Consider the following 24,299-nt stretch of genomic DNA (forward strand, 5'->3'; position numbering starts at 1 on the left):
CTTATTGTACCTGGTATTAATACTTTATGAGTTTTTCATCTATGGATGAAGCAGGTGGGTCTATCTGAAGATAAACCCCAGTATACGCATGAGCACTTCCATGTTGTTTGGTCGAGCTTCCTAGGGATTACAAAGAAAAGTGGGCATATCAGGCATTGGGCAGCTCTGAAAGCCATGCTTTCTTCCTGGTGCCAGCTCTCTCTTGGTCTGCATTTCCAAATAAAGGATTGTGATTAAGAAAGAGTCATCAAGAGCAGAAGGAAAAGACTGCTAGCAACCAGGATGCCCCAAAGCTGTGTACCGGCCCAGGCAATGCAAGGTTCTACTCTGTACACACCTTGCAAAGTGCCACATGAATGCATCCTAATTTTAATTAAGATGATTTTGGAAGGGCCTTTCTCTGGTCTCTACAGCGAGATCCTTTCTCCTCTAACTAAAATAGGAAAAGTTACATTTCAAGTTTTTTCCTAAAGATTCTTCATTTGGGGGGTATAATGATGAAAACAACATCAAGAACATTTATGGAGCACTTATTATAGGTTGCCATTTAATTTAACCCTATTATTAGCCCTGCCTTATACATGAAGAAAGTGAAGCACAGAGAGGTTCACTAGCTTGCCTAGGCTCACACAGCTGGTAGGTATTTGAAGCAGGCAGGAAGACTCTAGAGCCCAGGCTCTCAATGACCTAATTAAGAAATTTTGCTGTTTCTTAATTTAGTGTTATAAAACATTTTTACTGCTTTTAAAATATCATATAAGTACTCAAAGTAGAGATTTATGTAAATGTAAACAGCACACACTGCAAAACTTTAATACTATATTTATTTTATCAAAAAATTGTTTTACATGCCCATTTTGGCCAGGGAAAGAGGTTTTTATGTTCCTTCAAAATGAGGAGTTAACATTTGATTTTGCTGGGGGAACTGTTAAAATTACTTCGATGATTCCAGTCGTGCATAGCATAGATTTATGACAAATCTGTAATCTGTTTGTCACCCATCTTGGATGACTTTCAAATGTTTCCTTTTAGTAGCTCTTGATTTTGTTTGGATTTTTTTTTCAATTGCCAAATAATCAAACAACAATGTCTGAATCACGTTTGCTCTAGTCAGGGAATACCATGTTGAAAGACAGCTTTGGTTATTTAAAATCCTACTACATTCACTTGCAACTTTGAAGAGCATTCATGCTTTAGTGACCTGGATTTTTTAAAGGAGAAGAGGAAAAAAGAAAAAACAAAACCAAGTTTGCAGCTCAAGTCCCTCTTTTGCTGTTTGCTGCATTGAGTTTGCCTACTCCGTTTTGCGGGCGAAAGCACGCTTAAGAAACCAAATCAAACTGTCCGAAAAAGGCAGTCTGCATCCCTCATGTTTAAAAGAGAAGGATTTCGTTCCCTCTCCTTCACACATCAAAGAAGGCACTCGGGGAGGAAATAAACCATAATTAGGCATGAGCGACCGAGCAAAGAGACCCCTTCCTCTGCCTTCCCCATCCCCGCCCCCCACGCCCTGGCAACAGTCCTGGGCTCGAGCGAGGCGCGGGTCACCGCAGCAGCTGCAGCGAGCGCGTCCACGCCCGCGCCCGCCGCCAAAATCTGGGCGGCGGCGGGGCCGACCCGGGGGGCGCGCGCGCTCGGGAGCGCGCTCATGCAGCGGTTTTCTTCTCCCACAATCCAGAGGCTGCGGCGCGGGAGGGGCGGTGAGTCGGCGGAAGGATATGGGCGCGGAGGGAGAAGCGCGCTCCCTTTGACGGAGGGCTCGTGGCTCTGGTTGGGCGGCGAGGAGCGGGGTGTGATGCGGCACTGCGGCTAGGGGGCCGTTACTCCGGCTCCTCCAGAGAGGGCGGAGGAGGAGGCAGGAGCGCGGCGGTGATTTTGTGCCAGGGCTTCCCAGAGGCGCGCTGAAAAGCCTGCGGGGCTCAGGAAACTGGGGGGTTAGGGACACCCATTCAAGCCCCCACCCCCCGGGAGGGGAAGGGGGCTGGAGGCGAGGCTTGAGGGCGGCGGAGGGATGGTGTCTGCTCGGGGGGAAGGGGCGAGCCCTGCCTGTCGTTGGTGAGGGGCTGCTGGCAGGGGAGGCTCCGCGGATCGAAGCGGCTCCATGCCCACTGGTGGGTGGAACGTGTTGAGCGGAACGCGGAGGTCGAGCCTGGCTGCTGCTCGGAACCCCTAACGTGGTATCTAACGTGGTATTTAATTTAGCCCACGTTGGGATTAATTCGTTGCGGGCAGCTGCGCTGGTCTGGCTCCTTTAGAAGCTGGGCAACCTTGACGGGCTTTTTGTCTTGCTGCTCCAGCCCCCTTTCCCTTCCTCCTCCTCCAGATGCCTTTTCTCTGCCCCTCCTCGCCCGGTACAGACATTTCCAGCGCAAGCTGCCGCTCGTGGCTGCTGTCGAAGCCGCTTCTCGGATTTTCGGCTCATTCCCCTCTGGGGTGTCTTTTGAGGAGGGAGAGTTTTTCTCCCCTCCACGATGGGATTTTCTTCCTGTGCCAAAATGGACTTTCATTGATTTCTACTTACTTCAACGTTTAGTGATCCCTTCCCTAGGCGTATTTTTGTGGTAGTTCCCTTTTTCAAATACATTATCTGTAAAATGGAGAACGAGATTTTTACTCCCCTTCTGGAGCAGTTTATGACCAGCCCCTTGGTCACTTGGGTAAGTAGGGTTTTGGATATTTATTTTACATTTTGCTGCATTATTTTACATTTTGCTGCATTATTTGTCGCTGCGGAGATGGAGATGGGCGTTCGTGTCCTAAATGATCATTCTGTTCTAGGTTAAAACGTTTGGACCTCTCGCTGCAGGAAATGGGACCAACTTGGATGAATATGTGGCTTTGGTGGATGGGGTATTCTTGAACCAGGTCATGCTCCAAATGTAAGTGTCCTTTTCCTCTTTTCTAGGTAACTTGTTTTCTTTGAAAAAGGGTATACTGAGAACTTAGAGACTTTATGTTTGAGGCTCCTAATTTGGTTCTTTGGCCAAAAGAATTCAGGTGGTTTAAGAATTGGACCTTGAAAGGGGTGATAGTCTTACGTGCCCACCAGCCCATTTATCACAACCTAATAATTATACCTGTTAAAATTGTGAAACTTTAATTTTTATTCTGCAAACCGTGTATTGTCACTTATTGTCTTCAGTGCTGAAATCCAAACCACATTGTCCTCCAATAATTTGGTAAAAATAGAATATGAGAATAGTTTCCTGAGGGGGAATAAAGCCTCTACTGTGAAGTTATGTGTATTTGATGCAGAAATGTTTCTTATTAACCTCTGTGTCTAAAAATAAGTGGCTCAAATTTTGAAACTGGTGAAATAATAACAGATTTCAGAAGAGAGAATTTCAAATAACAGTTCTGATTGGTGAGAACTCTTGCTGTAGCAAGTAATTTAAGTGGGCACAGTAACTCAAGTCTGTTGAGATTATTACGTGAATTAACAGATTAATATTTAGGAGATCATTTTAAAGTATTTTTAAGGGAGTTGTGAAATGCCAGTAACTGACATCTTGATGACAACTAATGATTTAGTAGGAAAATCTTTGTCTTTTATGTTTGTGATACTGGGTTTGTAATAAGTAGGAAAGTTTTTTTAGGATGGGAATTGATATCAAAATCATAAGGGTAGGTAGATCAGTGAAATAAAAACCATTTTTATCATTATAGGTATTGTAGCATACATGCATTCTAAGTACATCTGTGTAGGTTTTCTAAGTACAAACTCTGTTATAGTTGTGCTCAAAATAATGTGTATTTAGCCTTCTGTCTCTTGAATTGAATCTGATTACAAGAGTAGTTTGGAACTTTAAATTTCAAGGCATTCTTACCTTTTATATATGTGGGAATTTAGTGCATTATTAATAAATAATTGTTACTAAGGAATAAGCCTACTGTAAATAGGCTAATAAAGTATCATTTCTGTATTTTGTATGAAATTATGTTTCTTTTTAGATTTTTTATTTAAAAAATGTAGAAGTCACATTCATAAATGTTCCAGTGGTAACTTCTCAGTCTGTGTGCTCAGAGATATTTGTAGTCTGTTTGCTGTTTTGATGTATGTGTTGATCCTACAGGGAAGTATTATACTACTATATACTTTCTGAAGGTGTTTTATTTGAATAGGCACCCAAAGAAATATATATATTATCTAAATGTGTGTATACATTTTTTTCTTTAAGAAAGGAAAAAGGAATGTAGACATTACTTATTTCCAGGGTTAGTAAATATATTTTTGGCAGCTCTCCCCTGGAACTATTTTTTGTCTTTGAGATATCCCATTATTCTCTAAGCAAAATGGTAGAATAATTAAATTGACTTCTATTTTAGGGAACACACATGACAGGAAGGGTAGCTATTACAGTAGATACTCAGAATTTGTTCCCCTCTCTTGTTTTTAGACAGAAAATTTTGAAATTGTATTCTGAACCCTAAAAAAAAAGGTGTTTTTACAAAATAGGAAAATACATTACTTTAGTTTTCCACTTCATTTATTTATTTTTAAAGTGGGTTTCATGCCCAAGGTGTGAGTCTTGAACTCATGACCCTGAGATTGAGAGTCTCATGCTCTACTGACTGAGCCAGCCAGGCACCCCTTGTTTTCCACTTTAATGTTTTTTATTTGAATGATTCTTTTTCCAAAAAATACTTAGATTTTTTTGAGTCCTGAATAGTTAGCGGAGGTGCTAAAAACAGACACTTTAGCTTGTTTCCATTTTGAGTGCAGTTTTATATTTAAAAATACATTATATTTTGAAAGTAATGGTGTTTCAAAATAGTGGTTGCCAGGTTTTTTTTTTTTTTTTTGGAGGATGAGCTCCATTCCAAACCTCAAATCTGCTTCTGTTTTCAGTTCCACCTCTCAGTTTCTTTTAAAAGTTTTTTCAATGTCCTAATTTTGTTCTGAATGACCTATATAAATTAAAAGGAAAGAAAATTAATAAAAGAAGGAAGAAGTAGGCATTAGTTTTTTAAAAAATAATTTGCTAAAATAAGATAAATTTATTTTAATGAATTATTTGCCTAATAGAGCTACAAAATATACATTGTTTTTAAAGCTATATTTTGCTAACTTTAAAATCATTAAGATTTCTGGGGCGCCTAGGTGGCTTAGTAGTTGGGCGTCTGCCTTTGGCTCAGGTCATGATCCCAGGGTCCTGGGATCCGGCTCCCTGCTCAGCGGGAAGCCTGCTTCTCCCTCTCCCACTCCCCCTGCTTGTGTTTCTGCTCTTGCTGTCTCTCTCTCTCTGTCAAATAAATAAATAAAATCTTCAAATAAAAAAAATCATTAAGATTTCTGTTGAGTACTTTACTCAAGTTAATGTACTCTATTAAATTGTCAGTTGACTGTACCCAGTAAGTTAAATTAAAAGTTAGACTTAATCTAAGTCATTTCTGACTTTGTTCTGATTTGTTTACAGAATTTGTGAGTGAGAACCCTTTCTAAATAAAACTATATACTTTTCTTCATGTTTGTTTTGCTTGGAGTTCGTTGAGCTTCTTGGATCTGTGAGTTTGTGGTTTTTAACAAATTCAGAAAAATTTTGGCCATTATTTATTTTAAAAAATACATATTTATAAAGAATATTTAAGTGTGTGTGTGTGTGTGTGTGTGTGTGTGTATATTTTTCCTGCCCCCACTTCCCTTTTTGGAAGTCCAATTACATGTAAATCAGGCTGCTTGATGTTCACTGATGTTCTTTTCAGTTTTTTTCAGTCTTCTCTGTTTCATTTTAGATTATCTTGCTATGTCTCCAACTTCATTAGTCTTTTTTTCTATAATGTTTAATTTGCTGTTAATTGTGTCCAGCATATTTTTCATTTCAGACATTACAGTTTTATTCTAGAAATTCAGTCCTTTTTTATATCTCCCATTTCTATAGCTTTGATGCTTTGTCTTTTCTGTAGCTTCTTGAGCATATGGAATATAGTTATAACTAAATTAAGGTTTATTTCTACTAATTCTGTCTGTATCATTTCTAGATTGGTTTTGATTGATTTTTCTCCTCATAAAGGATTGCGTTTTCTTGCTTTTGCATACCTGGTAATTTTTGATTGGATGTTAGACATTTGGTATTTTACCTTGTTGGGTACTGGGTATTTTTGTATTTCATTAGGTATTCTTGAGCTTTGTTCTGGGATATAGTTAAATTACTTGGAAGCAGTTTGATCTTTTCGGATCCTGCTTTTAAGTTGTATCAGGTAGTACCGCTTTGTCACTCTATTGGCAAAACCCTCTGAGTACTTTGGGTGGTGAAAACGAGCTATTCCTGGATGTGTGTGAGGCTTGGGTGGTGTTCCCTCTAATCCTTTTTGGTGGTTTTTTTCACTGTTCTTGGGTAGTTTCCACATGTGTATATACTAAAAGTACTCAGTGGAAGACTTGAGGGATACCCTCTGCAGATCTCTGGATTTTTTTGTGAACCTCTTTATTCTTAGGTTCTCTACTTTGTATATGACAGTCACCTTGCTGTTTCTAGATTAAGTTCCACCTCACCTCAGGGAGGTCATTGCTCTACCTGGGTTCTCCATCTGTTGTATGGCCTAGGAACTCTTTCAAAGTAATAAGTTGGGGCAATTGAGGATTCATCTTGTACGTTTCCCACCTATCAAGGATCTACTGTCCTTTGTTGCCTGATGTCCATTGCCTTGAAAAACACTTAATATATTTTGTCCTTTTTTTCCAGTTGTTTCAGGCAAGAGGGTAAATTTGGTTCCTGATATTCCATCTTGGCCAAAGTAGAAATCTGTTCATATACTTACAATTACACCTTTGGCCTGCCACTCTTGTACTCCTGTTTTCAGTTGTGACATAGAATTTTGTTATAGAAGGCTTATGGTAGAATTTTTTTTTTTTTATCTACAGTGTTTACTAAAAGTAAGAATATTGATTAGTGTCTTTGGATTTGCCATTTTGGACCTTGTGTGCATTGACTTCTTCATGCCAGTTTACCAGCTCTGCCTTACAATTTTGAAATCTGTTCACTTGCGATTCACTGCATTTTGAGATGAATCCTGGATTTCATTGAGTAGCTCTTTGAATCAAAGAATTTCTGTAAGAGCTTGTGACATGGCATCAGTCCTCTTTAATGGGAAGGGGAAGCTCTTTAGAGATTGGGAATGATGGGCCAGCTCTTCTGCATGCCACAGGGCATTTTTGTACTTCAACCAAATGAAATCTTTCTTTCTCAGTGCAAGTTATCAGACTTGGGCTTGGTGACAGTAGAAATAATCATTTCTCTATTTGAGATGTCATGCAGTTCTGTAACCCATTTTGAATATTACTTTCTATGAAATTTTAGGAAGTTTATACCATTGTGAATTTCATAATCCTAAAGTTTAAAAAGTGTGTATTCATATTACCTAAGCAGTTGAAAATATGGATATATTAGGGTTTTAAATATTGAGAACATTGTTAATGGTATCAGAACAATGATATGATTCAACCGCATTAGATAACTATAGAGATCTCTACTGACCGTTACGATATACTTGTTATGGCTTTTCTTGTTTTAGAATCTTGAGTTGGAAGGAACTTTAGAAGTCCTCTATTATGAAAATCATTTTTTAACTTAAAAAATTAACAGGGACAAAAATTAAATGATGCATGGTCATGTAGATTCTCCTTAAGTATTTTCTGAGAAGCAGCTTCGTAAAAGTATACCTAAAAGAAGCCATTTGTCTAATAGAGGAAGTAAACTGAGAAGTGTTCCTTAGTTCTATGAATGTTTAAGATTCAAAACTAAGGGGAGGTGGATGGAAGAGGGATAAAATAGATAAAGGAGATCAAGAGTACATTTACCTTGATGAGCACTGAGTAATGTATAGGATTGTTGAATCATATATTGTACACCTGAAACTAATATAACACTGTATGTTAATTATACTTCAATTAAAAAAAAGATTCAAAAGTAGATTGTGTTAACTTTATGACTATAACGACCATAAAATGACTTATAAAATATATGGGTTTCTTACCCAAGTATGGCATTGACTCTGAATTTTGTTATGGGCATCTCAGGTTTTCTCATTGGACCTCATATTTTTTGTTGAGTTTACTGTTTTTGTTTTTTGCTTCTTTGAAAACACACTTAGGGTATAGTCATAGTTGCTGTCTTATTACCAAGTTTTGTGATTTATCTTCTAAATATTTCTTAGATGCATCCCTGACTTTTGAATTAATGTGGTAGCCCTGACTGGTCTTACTTTTGGGCTTGCCTCTCTTCAAGTTTCTTCTCATTTGTGATCATATGTGCTTCTCTAAGACTCTAAATGTGTTTTGCTGATAGCATTTATCTCACTGGATTGCAGCTCTTGGTATGTCTGATTCCACTGACTAACCTGAAGTCATGGACTGTAGCTTTCATCTTTATTCCTAGCATAGTGCTTGACATACAGTAGGTACTTGATATACTTCTGTTGAATATATGAATAATGGAGAGATAATGTGGTAAAGTAGAATAAATTTGGGCTTTGAGTCAGACAGACTTTAAGTCAGACAGGGTTTAATTCTCACTATGCTACTTATTAGCATATGACCTTAAACAATTTACTTAGTATTTCGAAATCTCAGTTCCTACATCTATGGGATGAAGGATAATGTTTCCTTCCTGGAGTAGACTTAATCTCTAATAAGGCACAGATAGTATCTATTTTCTGTTTTGTTGACCACTGTATCCCCAGTGTTGGTTGCTATCATTAGTATTATCATTTGCTAGGCCATACCTACCTATTTCTGTTTCTTCAAACAAATCACGATCATTCACAGTTTAGTTTTGCATAATCTCTGTTGGTGTCACCTCTATATAGCTGTATGATCGTTAGCAAGTTACTTCTCAATTTCTTCATTTATAATTAGGATAAAAGGAGTCATAGGGTTATGAGAATCAAATAGGATAATTTGTGCACAGTGCTTAGCAAAAGGCAAGATTAAATTATTGTTAGCTATTGATCTTTGTTTTATTTCTATTATTATAATCATTTTTCCATACAGTGCCCTTTCCCCTTTTTTTTGCCTAGCAAGTTTTTGCTCATTCTTTAACAACCTCTGAAGCCAAGAGACTTTGGCATAGTTAGTTGCTCTCTCCCCTATCATCCCATATCTGTCTTTACCAAATTGTGTTAAAGTGCTGCAGCTACTAGATAGTTAGCATTTAGAGGCTAGAGATTTTTGTTACGTATCACCAGCACCTAGCATAGATTTGGTATGTCACAAGTTTTTATTAAATGTCAAAGGAGTGAATGAAACATTTTATAATTTTATTAACTTTTAAAATTTTGAGAACTCCAGTTTTAGTATTGTAGAATTTAGTTTGTTTTACCTTTTTTTTTTTTTTTTAAGAGAGAATGAGAGAGAGCATGAGCAAGTGTAAGTTAGCATGACTGTGGTGGGGAAGGACAGAGGAAAAGGGAGAGAATCTCCAGCAGACCCTCCCTGAGAAAGGAGCTGGCTCGATCCCCAATCCCATGACCCTGAGATCATGACTGGTGCTGAAACCAAGAGTCAGGCGCTTCACCAACTGAGCCACCCAGGCTCCCCTAGCTTGTCTTCTATTTCTCTTCTTTTGTTCTTTGTCTCATTATTTAATTACCTTTATTGAATATTTTCCCCACCTATGTTATGTCTAGCCTGAGTTGAGGTTATAAGAACAAGTCATAGTCCATGCTTTTGTATGGTATTAGAATATACAGTAACTGGGGTGCCTGGGTGGCTCAGTTGGTTAAGTGTCTGCCTTCGGCTCAGGTCATGATCCCGAGGCCTGGGATTGAGCCCTCCATTGGGCTCCCTGCTCAGTGGGGAGTCTGCTTCTCCTTCTGCCTACCCCCACTTGTGCTCATTCTCTCTCTCAAATAAATAAATAAAAGCTTTAAAAAAAGAATATACAGTGACTTTGGTTTGGTTTCCAATAATGTTACTGATGATGTCGAACATGTTGAGATTTTTTTTCCACAGCCTTATGTTGGACTGATGTCTTTAAGAGCAGTCCATTGTGATCGTCTAATTCTCTGATTCATATCTAATTAAGCTATAAAAAGTGATAAGAGAACAAAAAGTAGTTGCTACATATGGGAGTATTTTTTAATTTTTTAACTGAAAATTTTCTCTATCACATGTATTAATATGGGAAACTCAAAGGAACAGCAATTCTTTATTTTTATTTTTTTATTTTATTTACTTATTTTTTTAAGTAATTTCTCCACCCAATGTGGGGCTTGAACTCAATCCCAAGATCAAGTGGCACACTCTACTAACTGAGCCAGCCAGGTGCCCCAAGGAACATCAGTTCTTAACTACACTCTTTCAGAACACCAATTGACCTTCTTTTAGGATTTGTGAAACAGATTGGTCCCACTCTGAGCATAATGTTTCAATATTTAAAAATGATATTTGAGATTTTAGCTGATATTAAGAGATGTCTGTCTAATAATTTAGTCATTACCAAGCTAGCTACTTTTAGAGAGTTGCTGTGGTATAGAGGAAGAAACTACCTCGAAAGTTATAAATTTAATTCCTGGATCAGGATGGTTGGTGGAGCAGTCAAAACACACACAACATTTGTTGGTTAGTTTACTGTATTACATGGATGTGGTTTGTGGCACCCCCAAAACATTTACAATAGCAAGATCAAAGATCACTGATCACAGATCATCGTAAATACTATAATAATGAAAAGTTTGAAATACTGCAAGAATTACCAAAATGTGACACAGAGACAGAAAGTGAGCAAATGCTGGGGCGCCTGGGTGGCTTAGTTGTTAAGCATCTGCCTCCAGCTCAGGTCATAATCCCAGGGTCCTGGGATCGAGCCCTGCATTGGGCTCCCTGCTCAGCAGGAAGCCTGCTTCTCCCTCTCCCACTCCCCCTGCTTGTATTCCCTCTCGCTGTGTCTCTGTCAAATAAATAAATAAAATCTTTAAAAAAAAAAAAAAGTGAGCAAATACTGTTGGAGAAATAGTGCCAATAGACTTGATTAACAGATTTTCATAAACCTTCCATTTGTAAAAAACATAATTATCTACAACGTTCAGTGAAGTGAAGTGCAATAAAAAGAGGTAACGTCTGATTTTATTCCTGTGCTATCTTAGCTCTATTTTGCTAGTTCAATATTTAATAAAACTAGGTTGATGAAACCATCAACTTTATTCTGACATTTGTGAGACTCAGGGCAAGCATTCATTTACCACAATAGGCCTAAATATTTAAAGATTATAAACCAGGCTAATAAACTGTTGGCTATGTTCTGATCTTTTATCTTGAAAAATATACCTTCGGAGTGACTTAAAAGGAAAGATTCAAATTTAGAATTTATAGAATTGAGAATTCAAGTATTCGGTTTCACATCAGAATGTCGTGGAGCCCAACCTCCTCCCCACATCCCTAGCTCTAACACCACAGACAGGTCTCATGTGCATGCCTGTGGACACCCTGCATGCATGCCCAAGATCCAAGCTCTTCCAAACAGTAGTCCTTGGCACAGGGGTATATACGTCTGTAGCATAGTCCATCCTCAGGACAGACCTAGGAAAGATTCCTGTGCAAGCCTTGTAATTGGGTTAGAGATATTTGGGCAAGAAATTCCAGAGTTCCAGGTGACTGCAATGGAATCTAAGAGGGGAAGTGTATGGGTATATCCTGTAGTTTCCATGGATTCTTTGCCCAGTGGTGAAGGGCGTGGCCTGAGGAGCGCCAGAGTGGGTTTAGGGGCTGAGATCCGTTTTGCCAGGATCTAAATACAGTACTCGGTGAGAAGGCTGAAGGGATGGTTCCGTCGGAGATTAGTTTAGTCGTTGAGTAATTTCTGAGTGCTCACTGTATCACAAGCTATCTGCTGGAAGCTGGGGATATGATGCTGAATAAGGTGTGATCTTTGCTCACTAGTGAGGGGGACAACATGCAGATACACTGCAGTGTGATAAATGTGCTATATAGTGGGATTGTGTTCTTGAAATAATGCACCAAGAGGAAGGGGGGAGATGTGAACCAGGACGTGACCCTCGAGTAGGACCGATCTGGTAAGTTGGAGCCAGGAACGTGGGAGTCGGAGGAAAATGGCGTGAAAAGGGGCATAAATATGTGACAAAAATAGTAGAATCAAATAACTATAGGTTATTTTGTATGGCCGAAGCAGAGATCATAGCTTCTCTTTTTCTTTTTTTTAAAGATTTTACTTATTTATTTGACAGAGACATAGAGAGAGAACATGCAAGTAGGCAGAGCTGCAGGCAGAGGGAGAGGGAGAAGCAGACTCCCCACCGAGCGGGGGGAGCCCGATGCGGGGCTCGACCCCGGGATCACGACCGGAGCTGAAGGCAGCCGCCCAACTGACTGAGCCACCCAGGTGCCCCGAGATTATATGCTTCTTGCACGTAGGAGATGAGTTTGAAGAGGTGGGGATTGGGAGACTGTCCTTAGATACCATGTTAAGAAGATTGGATTTTTTTCCTATAGAGACATGTGTTACTTCATATTCTCTCTGGAGAAACAGAACTACCAAGGGGTGTGTGTGCGTGTGCGTGTGTGTGTGTATACAGAGAGAGAGAGATTTATTTTAAGGAATTGGCTCATGAGATTGTGGAGGATTGGCTAGTTTAAAAACTGTTGGGGGCTTGGCCGCCCGGACGCAAAAAAGACAGGAGGAGTAGTGAGCCACTGAATAAGCTTCCAAAATGATGCCCACACCAGTTATCCTGTGGAAAGAGGGGACCAATAGCTCCCAAGGCATCCCCCAGCTTGTAAGTAACATCAGTGCCTGCCAGGTGATTGCGGAGGCTGTAGGAACCACCCTGGGCCCTCGTGGCATGGACAAGCTGATTGTAGATGCCCGAGGCAAAGCAAGAATTTCTAAAGATGGGACCACAATTCTGAAACTCCTTGATGTTGTCCATCCTGCAGCAAAGACTTTAGTGGACATTGCCAAATCCCAAGATGCTGAGGTTGGTGATGGTACCACCTCAGTGACCTTCCTGGCTGCAGTTTCTGAAGCAAGTGAAACCCTATGTGGTGGAAGGTTTGCACCCACAGATCACCATCTGAGCTTTCCGCACTGCCACCCAGTTCTCAGTTAACAAGATCAAAGAGGTTGCTATGACCGTGAAGAAGGAAGATAAAGTGGAGCAGAGGAAGCTGCTGGAGAAGTGTGCCATGACTGCTCTGAGCGCCAAGCTGATTTCCCAGCAGAAAGCCGCCTTCGCAAAGATGGTGGTGGATTCGGTGTTAATGCTCAATGATTTGTTGCGGCTTAAAATGATTGGAATCAAGAAGGTGCAAGGTGATGTCCTAGAGGAGTCCCAGCTGGTAGCAGGCGTCACATTCAAGAAGACTTTCTCTTATGCTGGGTTTGAAATGCAACCCAAAAAGTACAATAATCCAGTGATTGGCCATTTAAATGTTGAGCTTGAGCTGAAAGCTGAGAAAGATAATGCTGAAATCAGAGTCCACACCGTTGAGGATTATCAGGCAATTGTTGATACTGAATGGAACATTATGACAAGTTAGAGAGGATCCATCATTCTGGAGCCAAAGTCGTCTTGTCGAAACTCCCCATCAGGGATGTGGCCACCCAGTACTTTGCCGACAGGGACATGTTCTGTGCTGGCCGAGTGCTGGAGGAGGATCTGAAGAGGACGATGATGGCCTGCAGAGGCTCCATCCAAATGAATGTGAATGCTCTATCATCAGATGTGCTGGGCCACTGCCAGGTCTTTGAAGAGACCCAGATTGGAGGCGAGAGGTACAATTTCTTCACTAGCTGCCCCAAGGCCAAGACTTGCACTATCATCCTTCCTGGTGGTGCTGAGCAGTTTATGGAGGAGACAGAGCGGTCCCTGCATGACGCCATCATGATTGCCAGGAGGGCCATCAAGAATGATTCAGTGGTGGCTGGTGGCGGGACCGTTAAGATGGAGCTCTCCAAGTACCTGTGGGATTACTCAAGGACCATTCCAGGAAAACAGCAGCTGTCGATTGGGGCATATGCCAAGGCCTTGGAAATTATCCCACGCCAGCTGTGTGACAATGCTGGCTTTGATGCCACAAACATCCTCAACAAGCTGCAGGTTCGGCATGCGCAGGAGGGCATGTGGTACGGAGTGGACATCAACAATGAGGACATTGCTGACAACTTTGAGGCCTTCGTGTGGGAGCCAGCCATGGTGCGCATCAGTGCCCTGACCGCAGCCTCTGAGGCCACCTGCCTTATCGTGTCAGTAGATGAAACCATCAAAAACCCTCGCTCAACAGTGGATGCTCCCCCAGCTGCGGGCCGTGGCTGGGGCCGCCCTCATTGAGAGGTACCCTGCCCCTCACTCGAGTGGCTGGCAGGCTGGCTGCAGGGTATGCTTACTCTCCCTGTATTGGTCCATTGGTATTACGAGGAAAGGGTAGTAGTTGGCCCACTCTGTTCTCACTGGAGGTTATTTAAATAAATGTAAGACTTAGGAAAAAAAAAAAACAAATTGATGGAGCAGGGTAGGTAGCAGGCTGGCAGGCTGAAGACTCAGGGAATTGCATTGAGTTCAAAGGCAGCTTGCTAGGAGGTCAGCCTTTGTTCCAATAACACCTTCAAATGATTGGATGAAGCCCCCTGACATTATGGAGGGTAATCTGCTTTACTCAAAGTCTATTGATTTATGTGTTCATCTTATCCAAAGAAACACCTTCATAGAACATCCAGAATAATATTTGACCAAATATCTATGCACTGTGGTCCATCAAAGTTGACACATAAAATTAAACATCATAACTAGTGATGCTATGATGGTCCACAGATATTTGGGGGGGGGTCTGTGGTAATTTAGGAATTTTAATTTTGTGTTTTCATTTCAGTAATTTAAATTCTTTTTCGAGAGGTGCTAATAAAATTCTTTTGCAATGATCATTCACAACTGATTTTTTTTTTCATAGAATAAGACTAGTTTCTTAAGTCACTTTCTCATACTGGGTCTTTGGACTCTTAGGATATCTGTAGAGTAATCCTCAGAGATTCTTTTTTTCTTTTTTTTTTAAGATTTTATTTATTTGTCAGGGAGAGCACAAGCAGGAGGAGCGGCAGGCAGAGGGAAAAGCATGCTCCCCGCTGAGCAAGGAGCCTGATGTGGGGACTCGATCCCAGGACCCTGGGACATGACCTGAGCCGAAGGCAGACACTTAACTGACTGAGCCACCCAGGCGTCCCAAATCTTCAGATTCTTGATAATTTTGTTTTTTAAAAAGGTGTCACTACCTTACTCCAGCTTGAAAAACAGTAATATAGGCTACCCAAATCATAAAAGGAATTGAAACAGATAGCATTTGCATTTTAGAAGGATTGAATTTGGTGTTTAAGGGGGCCAGAATAGAGATAGAAACAACACTGATGTTGAAGTGATATGGAAGAGAGATAGCATGGAAATAATGGGATTTGGTTACCAATTTGTTATGAAGAATGAGAAGGGGATTACTGGGATGACTACTTTTTACTTGGGTAAGGAGCAGATGGTAGTGCCCTTAGTAAGTAAGACATTATAGGAGGATGAAACTTGGAGGGGAGGGTAAGTGTAGAAAATAAGTTCTGAGTTAGTTTTGGTGTGTCTGGTGAACGGTGAGAAATAACTTGTGGGCAGGTGGATATACATAGGCCTGGTGCTCAGGGAAAAGTCTAGAATAGAGAGAGATACGGGAATTTGCTTTTAAGTTTGTGATAGAAAAAGGCATGGGTGTCAGAAAAAAAGTACAGAAGGGGCCAGTGATAGATCGTAGGAAACAGCAATACAGCAACATTAAAAGGCTGGAAATTTGAGGAAAGTAGGAAAATTCTCAAGCCTGCTGGGAGGAAATCACAAAGGGAGTCAGTTAAAGATGAATGCAAGTATTGTCATGTAAGGTTGATGGCTAATTTGAGATTTGGAAAGCACGTATTTGTAGTGGAGCCAGTCAGCATAGTTGAATAACTTACCCAATGATGCCTAGCTGCTCAGAAACTGACAAAAAGATCTGTAGACTTTACTCAGAATTGGGGATAGACATAGGGCTATCCACGTGAACAGTTGAAATGAATAGAGTGTGAGCATTAAAATGAGGAGGAAAGCAGGTGTCATCAGGAGAAGGCTGATGGACTGGAGGTCACAGTAGGATGAAGGAAGAGTAGGATTAGAAGAAGTTGAGAAAGGGTGGAATAGGAAGTTGAAGTCAGAGGGGACTTTCAGAATTTGAGATTTTGAAGGTTGCAATTCTGAATGATGATTTAGGGCCAAGGTTAGACCTTGCTAATGGGTGGATAAAATGGAATAGAGTGAACATAACTAAAGTTGAGAAAGAATTTATTTCCTTATTCTTTGTAAGGTTAATGATCTCTTGATTAAGACTAGAGGTAGAAAGGAGTATTTTGAAAGCTGGGAAATAAACAGCTAATTCTACCGGTGTTATAATTGAAAGAAAAATTTAATAGAGGAAGAAGACTAGCAATTTAAAAATTTTATATTAGTATATTGCTTGTTTTAAATATCAAACTTTGTGGAATATCTCCATAGTCTTTCAGGAAATTTAAAACAATGGTGTATTCTTAATGTAATTTACTTTCCTAGTGAAGGCTAGAAAAAGGTGAACTTCATGTTATTATTGACAACATGACTATTTCCTTTCCTTGGGTGCTAAAGGACCAAGGAAGATAGTTTAGTTTTAAGTGTTGGGTCCGACTTATTGTTTAAGAACTGGATTACTACGGAGTTGTGGAGGATGAGAAATTGTGGAGAAAAACCAGTGGAGGCAATACTCTAATCTGTTTTTGCCAAGACTGGTTAAAAAAGGGTAAACCACAGTAAATTCTCCATTAACTTGAATGTTGAGGGAAAATGGAGAGTTGAGTTTTCTCATAATTGAAAGCTATTTTTTTCCAACTCTATATTTTAAATCTTTGCAAATGAATTAAACTGTATTTCCACTTTTGTAAGTACAGTATACATGTCATTTATTTTAAACTTAGGTCTTTGTGTTAAGTATTGAATATATATAATTAAGATGAATCTATAATGAATGGTGAATGATCCCAAGTATGTATTTAAAAACAAATCTGTTGTTATTACCTAGGGTTTTTTTTTCTTTTTTAATTTGTACGAATTTTGTATTTTGTATTTTTTTTTTTGAGTGAGTGAGAGAGAGAATGTGTATGTTAGTGAGAGTAGATTAGGGAGCCCTACTAATTGAAAGTTAGTAGTTAGGTTTGGGGGCACCTGGGTGGCTCAGTTGGTTAAACATCTGCCTTCGGCTCAGGTCATGATCCCAGGGTCCTGGGATGGAGTACCTCACTGGGCTCCTTGCTCAGCAGGTCACCTGCTTCTCCCTCTGCCCCTCCCCCTGCTCATGTACTCTTGTTTTCGCTCTCTCAAATAAATAAATAATCTTTATTAAAAAAAAAAAGAAGTCAGGCTTGGTCTCTAGAGATATAGATAGGGAAATCAAGGGGGAGGAAGTTAGATTTTTTCTTTTAAGATTTTATTTATTTGGTTGAGAGGGAGAGAACAGGTGCATGCGCAGGAGAGCAAGGCGGGAGAGGGAGAGGGACAACTCTATACTACAAGGCGGGAGAGGGAGAGGGACAACTCTACACTAGACAACTCTAGTGTGGTGCCCAGTGCGGGTCTTGATGCAGGGTTCAGTCCCAGGACCCTGAGATCATGACCTGAACTGAAATCAAGAGTCGGACACTTAACCCACTGAGCCACCAGGCGCCCCAGGAAATTAGATTTAAATCAAACCTTGAAGAATGATTGGACTTGGGCAGCCATAAATGAGGAGAGGAGGGTATTTTAAGCTGGGGAATCAACATGAGGAAAAAGCATATTATATTTATGATTTGGGAGGTGGTGAGGAGACTAACCTTGGTAGAGGATCCATCCAAGTTGGGAAATAGAATATAAATTTGCATAGACAGAGTAGACTAGATTATGGGAAACTTGAAAAATAACCAGTATAATTTAGGCTGCACATGGCAGGCATTGTAGAGCCATTTAAAAGTACTTATTAGGGAATTAAAAATATTAGGAAAATCACCTTGCCATTAGTTTGGAGAATAGATTGAATATGGACTTTATTTGTTCATCCAATATTTATTAAGCATACGCTATATATACTATTGCAGTACTGAGACTACATCAGCAAATCAGTGAAACTTATATTGTGTTAGTGCTTGGAACAAAGATGAGGAATAGGCAGGAACAAGTAGGTGTTAGTAGAAGATAGATGGGTAGTGATGGATAGCATTCTGTCCTATGGTGGTGAGGTTCTAGTCAGGGTAGGATGTATGAGTGGAGAAGAAGGAGCAAATTCAAGAACTTGCCAAGGAATTGATGGAATTCTAGATAATAGTGCTTGAAAGGGAAGAATGAAAGGTGATATGCCAAGGTTAAATTAGCTGAGCAGACACCTGAGCAGACAGAATTAAAATTATGTATTTCTAGGAAAGAGGATGTTAAGTTTGGATACTTAATTTGGCGTGAGAAAATAAGGACATTTATTTTATTTAACTTGCAACTGAAAACATTTAAATGTGTAATATAGCAATGTGTTTTGACAGTGATGCCTAATTTTATATGGGAAGCATTTCAATAGCTATGTATTTGTACTCTTGTTTACATTCTCATACTGTTAATACATATTTCATTTTTTTATTTATTGAAATAGTTTTGAGGATGTGTTATTATAGTTCTTTTGGACTATCAGAATGCTTTAAAGTCTGCATTTATAGGATCTAACTTATCTAGGAGATTTAACAATTCCCAAAAAATTAAGTTGCATTTTTAACTACTCAGTTATTAGAATTTAGCCATCTTTGTGTTATACTTCTATTAACTATAACAATTCAAAGTTTTTGTCTTTGCTTATAGAAAGAGCTCAGGCCAGTGTTTTTGGGCAGTGCTGTTCTCAATGAATTTTTCTGTTATCTGAGAGTATTCATATAATTGCTCTGTTTTAGACTTTATTCTGAAAAATAGTGTTACTGAGTTATTTATTCTGGAAGAGAATTTTGGTCTTTATATAGTCCTCCAGAAGTTTTGTTTTTATTTTTGTTTTAATTCTGCAGTGCATAAGTTAAGTCCAGTATTTATTGAGTGTTGCACATTTTTCTTTTAAATATCCCATTATCCATCAACTTTGCATTCGCGGCTGCTTTCAAAATATTCTAAAGTCTTACTTCATTTATTCCTCTGTCTTCTAAAAACCAGGGACCTATTTTATTAAGTTGGAGGTCCCTAAAACAGTTTATTTCTCTTGAGCCATTTGTAGACCATGCTGCAAAGTCTTTAACTTGTCTATTAATAATTCTTTACTTCCCTACTTATGTACCTCTCCTCTACCTTGGTTTTCAGTTCATCACAGCTTTTCCAATATAGTACTTGGTTTGTATATGTGTTTTTTTTTTCTTTTCTATTTTACTACTGCTTTTTTATTGTATTCTTTCATTTCTATCTGTTTTTGGCAATGCTTTTTTATTGGGTTATCTTTCCCCCCCTTTAATTGATCGGCTTATAATGGAGTTTGTGATCCCTTTGGAGCACTTTTATGATACACTGAAATGGACAAATTAAACCAATATTGTGGTAATTTTATTCTGCTCCTAATAGAATTCTTATTCTTAGAGTAATTCTGTATAGGGACTTTATTTTTAATATTAGAGAAACTGATGATGCAAAAAGATTTTCTTGGGACGCCTGGGTGGCTCAGTCTGTTAGTAGTGCTCAGGAGAAATTTATAGCATTAAAAGCATATATTTAAGGGACGCCTGGGTAGCTCAGTCAGTTAAGCCTCTGCCTTCGGCTCAGGTCATGATCCCAGGGTCCTGGGATGGAGTCCCGCATCAGGCTCCCTGCTCAGCAGGGAGTCTGCTTCTCCCTCTGTCTGCAACTCCCCCTGCTTGTGCCCTCTTTCTCTCTGACAAATAAATAAGTCTTTTCAAGAAAAAGATTTTCTTACTGAATTTTAAAACTTCTTACTTAAGGTAAGTTTCTATGACTGTGTATTTTAGTTTGTTAATTAGAAGAGATTGTACTTTGGAAAATACTTTTTGAATTTTTTTTTTTAATTTTAGAGGGCTTTCTTGCATCTCAGAAATGACCATTATACCTGTCACTGGTGATTAATCAAGTGAACTATTGAAATTATTCTAGGAGGGTTTATGGATTTCAGATTAGGGATCCTTTCTCTATTGAATTGATAGTATGTGACTGAAAGCTGTACTAGTTAAATCTATCACTGATTAAGTAAAATAGCTAATTATGTATCAGCTCAGTTTGAGATTTCTTGAGTCTCTAGAACTGATTGGATTTGGAGCAAATACTACCCCAAAATACCAAATAAAACAAATTTAAACATACCTCTCTGACCCTATGATAAGGTTTGAGGACAATGGGTGAAGGTTCTATCACAGATCAGTGATCCTTGTTAGTGCTATAAACTTTATTTTAGTTACTGGCCATGTGGTTGACCACCATATAAAAGAAGGTTCTCTTACTTTATGAAGACACTGATTAGCCATAATACCAAATTCTCAGGTCTCTATACCAAGAACAGGAATTGGTTTGCCTAATACAGTGGATCTCAAAGTGAGACCTAACAGACCCCTGCCAGTCTGCGAGGTCAACATTATTTTTATATAATATTAAGATGTCATCTGCCTTTTTTGCCTGTGTTGGAAAAAAAATGATGGTGCAAAAGCAAAGATGGGTGAAACTGCTGACATCTTAGCACAAATTGAGGAGTGGTACCAAGTTGTACTGATAGTCATTGTATTCTTCACACTGTGTACTTAGAAGAAAAAGAAGTCGAGTTTCACTTTAAAATGTTCTTGGTGAAGCAGTAAAAGTTACTGTATTGAATCTTGACCCTCGCATATATTTGTTTTTAATATTCTGTAGGACAAAATGGGAAGTGTGCATAAAACACTTCTGTTGCATAATAAAATGTCATGTTAATATATATGAAAATATCCTATAGATACATACAAGATTATATAATACTAGGTTTTATTGTTTGCCATCATGTGCAGTGACTGATGTGAGAAGGGAGAGAAATTAAGGTGAAGGGATACTTTTTTAAAAACCACTCATTTCCCTGATATTCTCAAGGTAGAGATATCTTACTATTTGGATAACCCTATATGGTGATGATGCTTACCCAGTTAATTATTTTTCATAAAGCAATCATTCTGGTATATGCACATTTGAAGTTAGATATGCAAATACTTATTTCAAATGTTTCATAGTGACATGCAAATGTTATGCAGTTATATGTTACCGTATAAAATATCTCAAAAATTAAAAAAAAATCTGTTACAACCAGTTTTATATTAGAATGGCATGATCAAAAACAAGAGCACATGTAGTTGTTAAGCACCAACACTAAACAGATGGTCCAGGAGGGTGTATAACAGGCTTGCAGTCTGGGTGGAAGAGCATAAAGCCATTAAAACTATCAGGTTTCTGTTTCTCATAGATATTAGTCAATGAATAAGTAAAGACATGGTCCTTGGTTATACAAGGACCAAAAGTCTTAGAACGTTAGTGTTGCAGAATTGCTAACTTTCTCTTCATCTTTTACCCTAATTTTAAAATTACTGTATACAGTGGTAGATACTATTGCCTGCTTATTGAAATTAATGCATCTTGTCATAAGTAGGTCATTTATAAATGTGAAATTGCTTGAGGCCCTCTTTTACTGCCGTGTTGCATTTAACTTCTGGCTGGACAGATTTGAACTATATTGCTAGGCTATTTGCCTTTAAAGCATTTCTCAGTTTTCATCTTATAAAAGCAAATGGTTGATTTGTGATTATGTTGGCTTGGAAATAGTTATGTATGATTAGAAAGTTACTTGCTCACATTTCATATGTGTATCATTCAGTAGCTCTTATTTTAGAAAAAGATCTTTCCAAAGATAAATTCTAAAAAAAAAAAATGCTTTCAAAAAGTTTAATCAAAACTGCATTAATCATGACTCTATATTCTGAATTAATCTTTGTTTAGCATTTTAAGTAGGAAACATGAAGGAAAGACAGAGTATTTAAAATATTTAATAGACTATAATTTCTTTTTAGAGAATTCCAGGTTCATACTATACCCAGTTTGTTTAAATTACTGGACTGTGACTTTTATTGTAAAAAAAAAAAAAAAAAGAACATTAAAATACAAGCAGGAATGTAGTGCTTTCTGACTTTACATGGAATGCATACCTTTTACAGATGAAATTTTTTATTTTGTTTTATTTTCTTATGTTTATTCATAGTCTGACAAATGTCTTAGGACTTTGAATCTCTTGCCCTGAATCCTACATGTATAGCCTCATTAAGTGCTTCAGCTAAGTAACAGATACAATTACTTTTTTCCTAGAAGTAAATAAATTGGACAGCCTTCATGAAACGATTTTTTTATGAGTATCTTTACTCTTTAAAAAATGCTTTACGTAGTTAAAAGAATTAGTTAATACTAAAAGATTCATAGTGGGGGCACCTGGTTGGCTCTGTTGGTTAGGCATCTGCCTTTGGCTCAGGTCCTGATCTCAGGGTCCGGGGATGGAGCCCCTAGTCCTTCGGCTCCCTGCTCAGCAATGAGTCGGCTTCTCCCTCTCCCTCTGCCCTCCCCGACCCAACTAGTGCATGCAGTTCTCACTTGCGGTCTCTCAAATAAATAAAATCTTTAAAAAGAATAATAAATAAATCAAAGGTTAATAGTGAAAAATGGTAATCCCTGCCCTAACTTACCTCTCAGTTCTGTTTCTTAGAGTAAAAACTTAACTTTTAAAAAGCAATTTCTGATGTCATTTAGTCCCATTTATAGTGATAATGTCCCCACCCTCGTATTTCTTGATTTATCCCTTTTAGAGACATTGTATGTTGACTTTTGGATAATGGTAGATGAGATTTGAACTTTTTTTTTTTTGGCCATTTCTATGTCTTCTTATCCTGTCCTTTTAATATATTTATTACAAGTTTAGTCAAATCATCAGTATTCACATTAGTATAACTGTATAATGTTTTCTGCAGAACCTACATTTTTCTTTTAAAAAAAAACCTATTTTTTCTGAAGTTACTAATTTCCTTGATGTACATAATTTTCAGTAAGTCTATCCTTAAATAATCAGCTATCTTTCATCGAAGCAGAGATTAGGACTTTTCAGGCAGTTTCACCTGACGGTAGTCCATCCCTCTCACATAAAGAGATTGCATTCTTGGGGTGAAAGGGCCTGTTTTCCGCGATCCTAACATATGTCAGTATAACCCTAACTCAAATTAGGCATGAATCAAATGGGAAACCCAAGACTTGTAATTGAAAGTTTGTTGCTCTCTATGTCCATGCTTAAAGTGCTTAGCAGTTATTCTGCTGTCCCAAGTCCAGAAAGTTTATGGATAGGCTGTGATATGTTATTCAGATTCTAAACTAGTAAGAACTTTCCAGTTTTGTTCGCATACTAAAATAACTCTCAGTAGGTACAGTGTGGATTAGAAACTGAAACTGAGACTTCGAGTACCTAGTATCAGCCTGTTCTACCAAAGAACTGCACTATTCTATTGGATTTCCAAATGAGTCTACTAGATCATAGAAATCCCCTCAAACCCCATGTACTCACAGCAAAGATTTGTAAACACAAAGCACCACAGTTTTATAAAAAGATGCAGGAAACTTTCATTCCCCTATCTTTAATAATCTCTGTTGAATATTTCATTCCCCTATCTTTAATAATCTCTGTTGAATATGAGGTTGATTTTAGGTGTTGAAGTACTTTTCTGCAATTTTTCAAAATACTTTCTCTTAGACATGTATCACATGACCTCACTGATAGGAGGAATTCTTAATCTCAGGAAACAAACTCAGTGTTGCTGGAGTGGTGGGGGGCGGGAGGGATGGGGTGGCTGGGTGATAGACATTGGGGAGGGTATGTGCTATGGTGAGCGCTGTGAATTGTGCAAGACTGTTGAATCACAGATCTGTACTTCTGAAACAAATAATGCAATATATGTTAAGGAAAAAAAAAGAAGATAACAGGAGGGGAAGAATGAAGGGGAGTAAGTCGGAGGGGAAGACGAACCATGAGAGACGATGGACTCTGAAAAACAAACTGAGGGTTCTAGAGGGGAGGGGGGTGGGGGGATGGGTTAGCCTGGTGATGGGTATTAAAGAGGGCACATTCTGCGTGGAGCACTGGGTGTTATGCACAAACAATGAATCGGATCACTACATCAAAACCTAATGATGTAATGTATGGTGATTAACATAACAATAACAAAATAAAAAAAAACTTTCTCTTGCTTTTCTAAGTTGCATTTTTTAGTTTTTCC

At 38.7% G+C, this 24,299-nt stretch overlaps 1 protein-coding gene and 1 pseudogene across 5 annotated transcripts in view; both read left to right on the forward strand.

Moving 5' to 3' along the window:
* Nucleotides 1-1,759: 1,759 nt before the first annotated feature.
* Nucleotides 1,760-24,299, forward strand: part of CCDC88A (coiled-coil domain containing 88A) — a 116,821-nt gene continuing 94,281 nt past the window's right edge. For 3 of the 5 annotated variants that reach the window (XM_025868810.2, XM_025868811.2, XM_025868812.2), the window contains exons 1-2: nucleotides 1,760-2,657; nucleotides 2,779-2,879. In XM_025868810.2, coding sequence (XP_025724595.1) covers nucleotides 2,595-2,657; nucleotides 2,779-2,879 — 164 coding nt within the window. In that variant the 5' untranslated portion in view covers nucleotides 1,760-2,594. The remainder of the gene's footprint in view (nucleotides 2,658-2,778; nucleotides 2,880-24,299) is intronic. The other 2 variants (XM_025868813.2, XM_025868815.2) reach the window with 1 other exon arrangement.
* Nucleotides 12,597-14,283, forward strand: LOC112821570 (T-complex protein 1 subunit eta pseudogene; annotated as a pseudogene).

This window comes from Callorhinus ursinus, unplaced genomic scaffold (genome assembly GCF_003265705.2).
Source record: "Callorhinus ursinus isolate GAN/ISIS: 27379988/994484 unplaced genomic scaffold, GSC_fseal_2.0 scaffold10, whole genome shotgun sequence".
In the NCBI taxonomy this organism is placed as follows: Eukaryota; Metazoa; Chordata; class Mammalia; order Carnivora; family Otariidae; genus Callorhinus; species Callorhinus ursinus.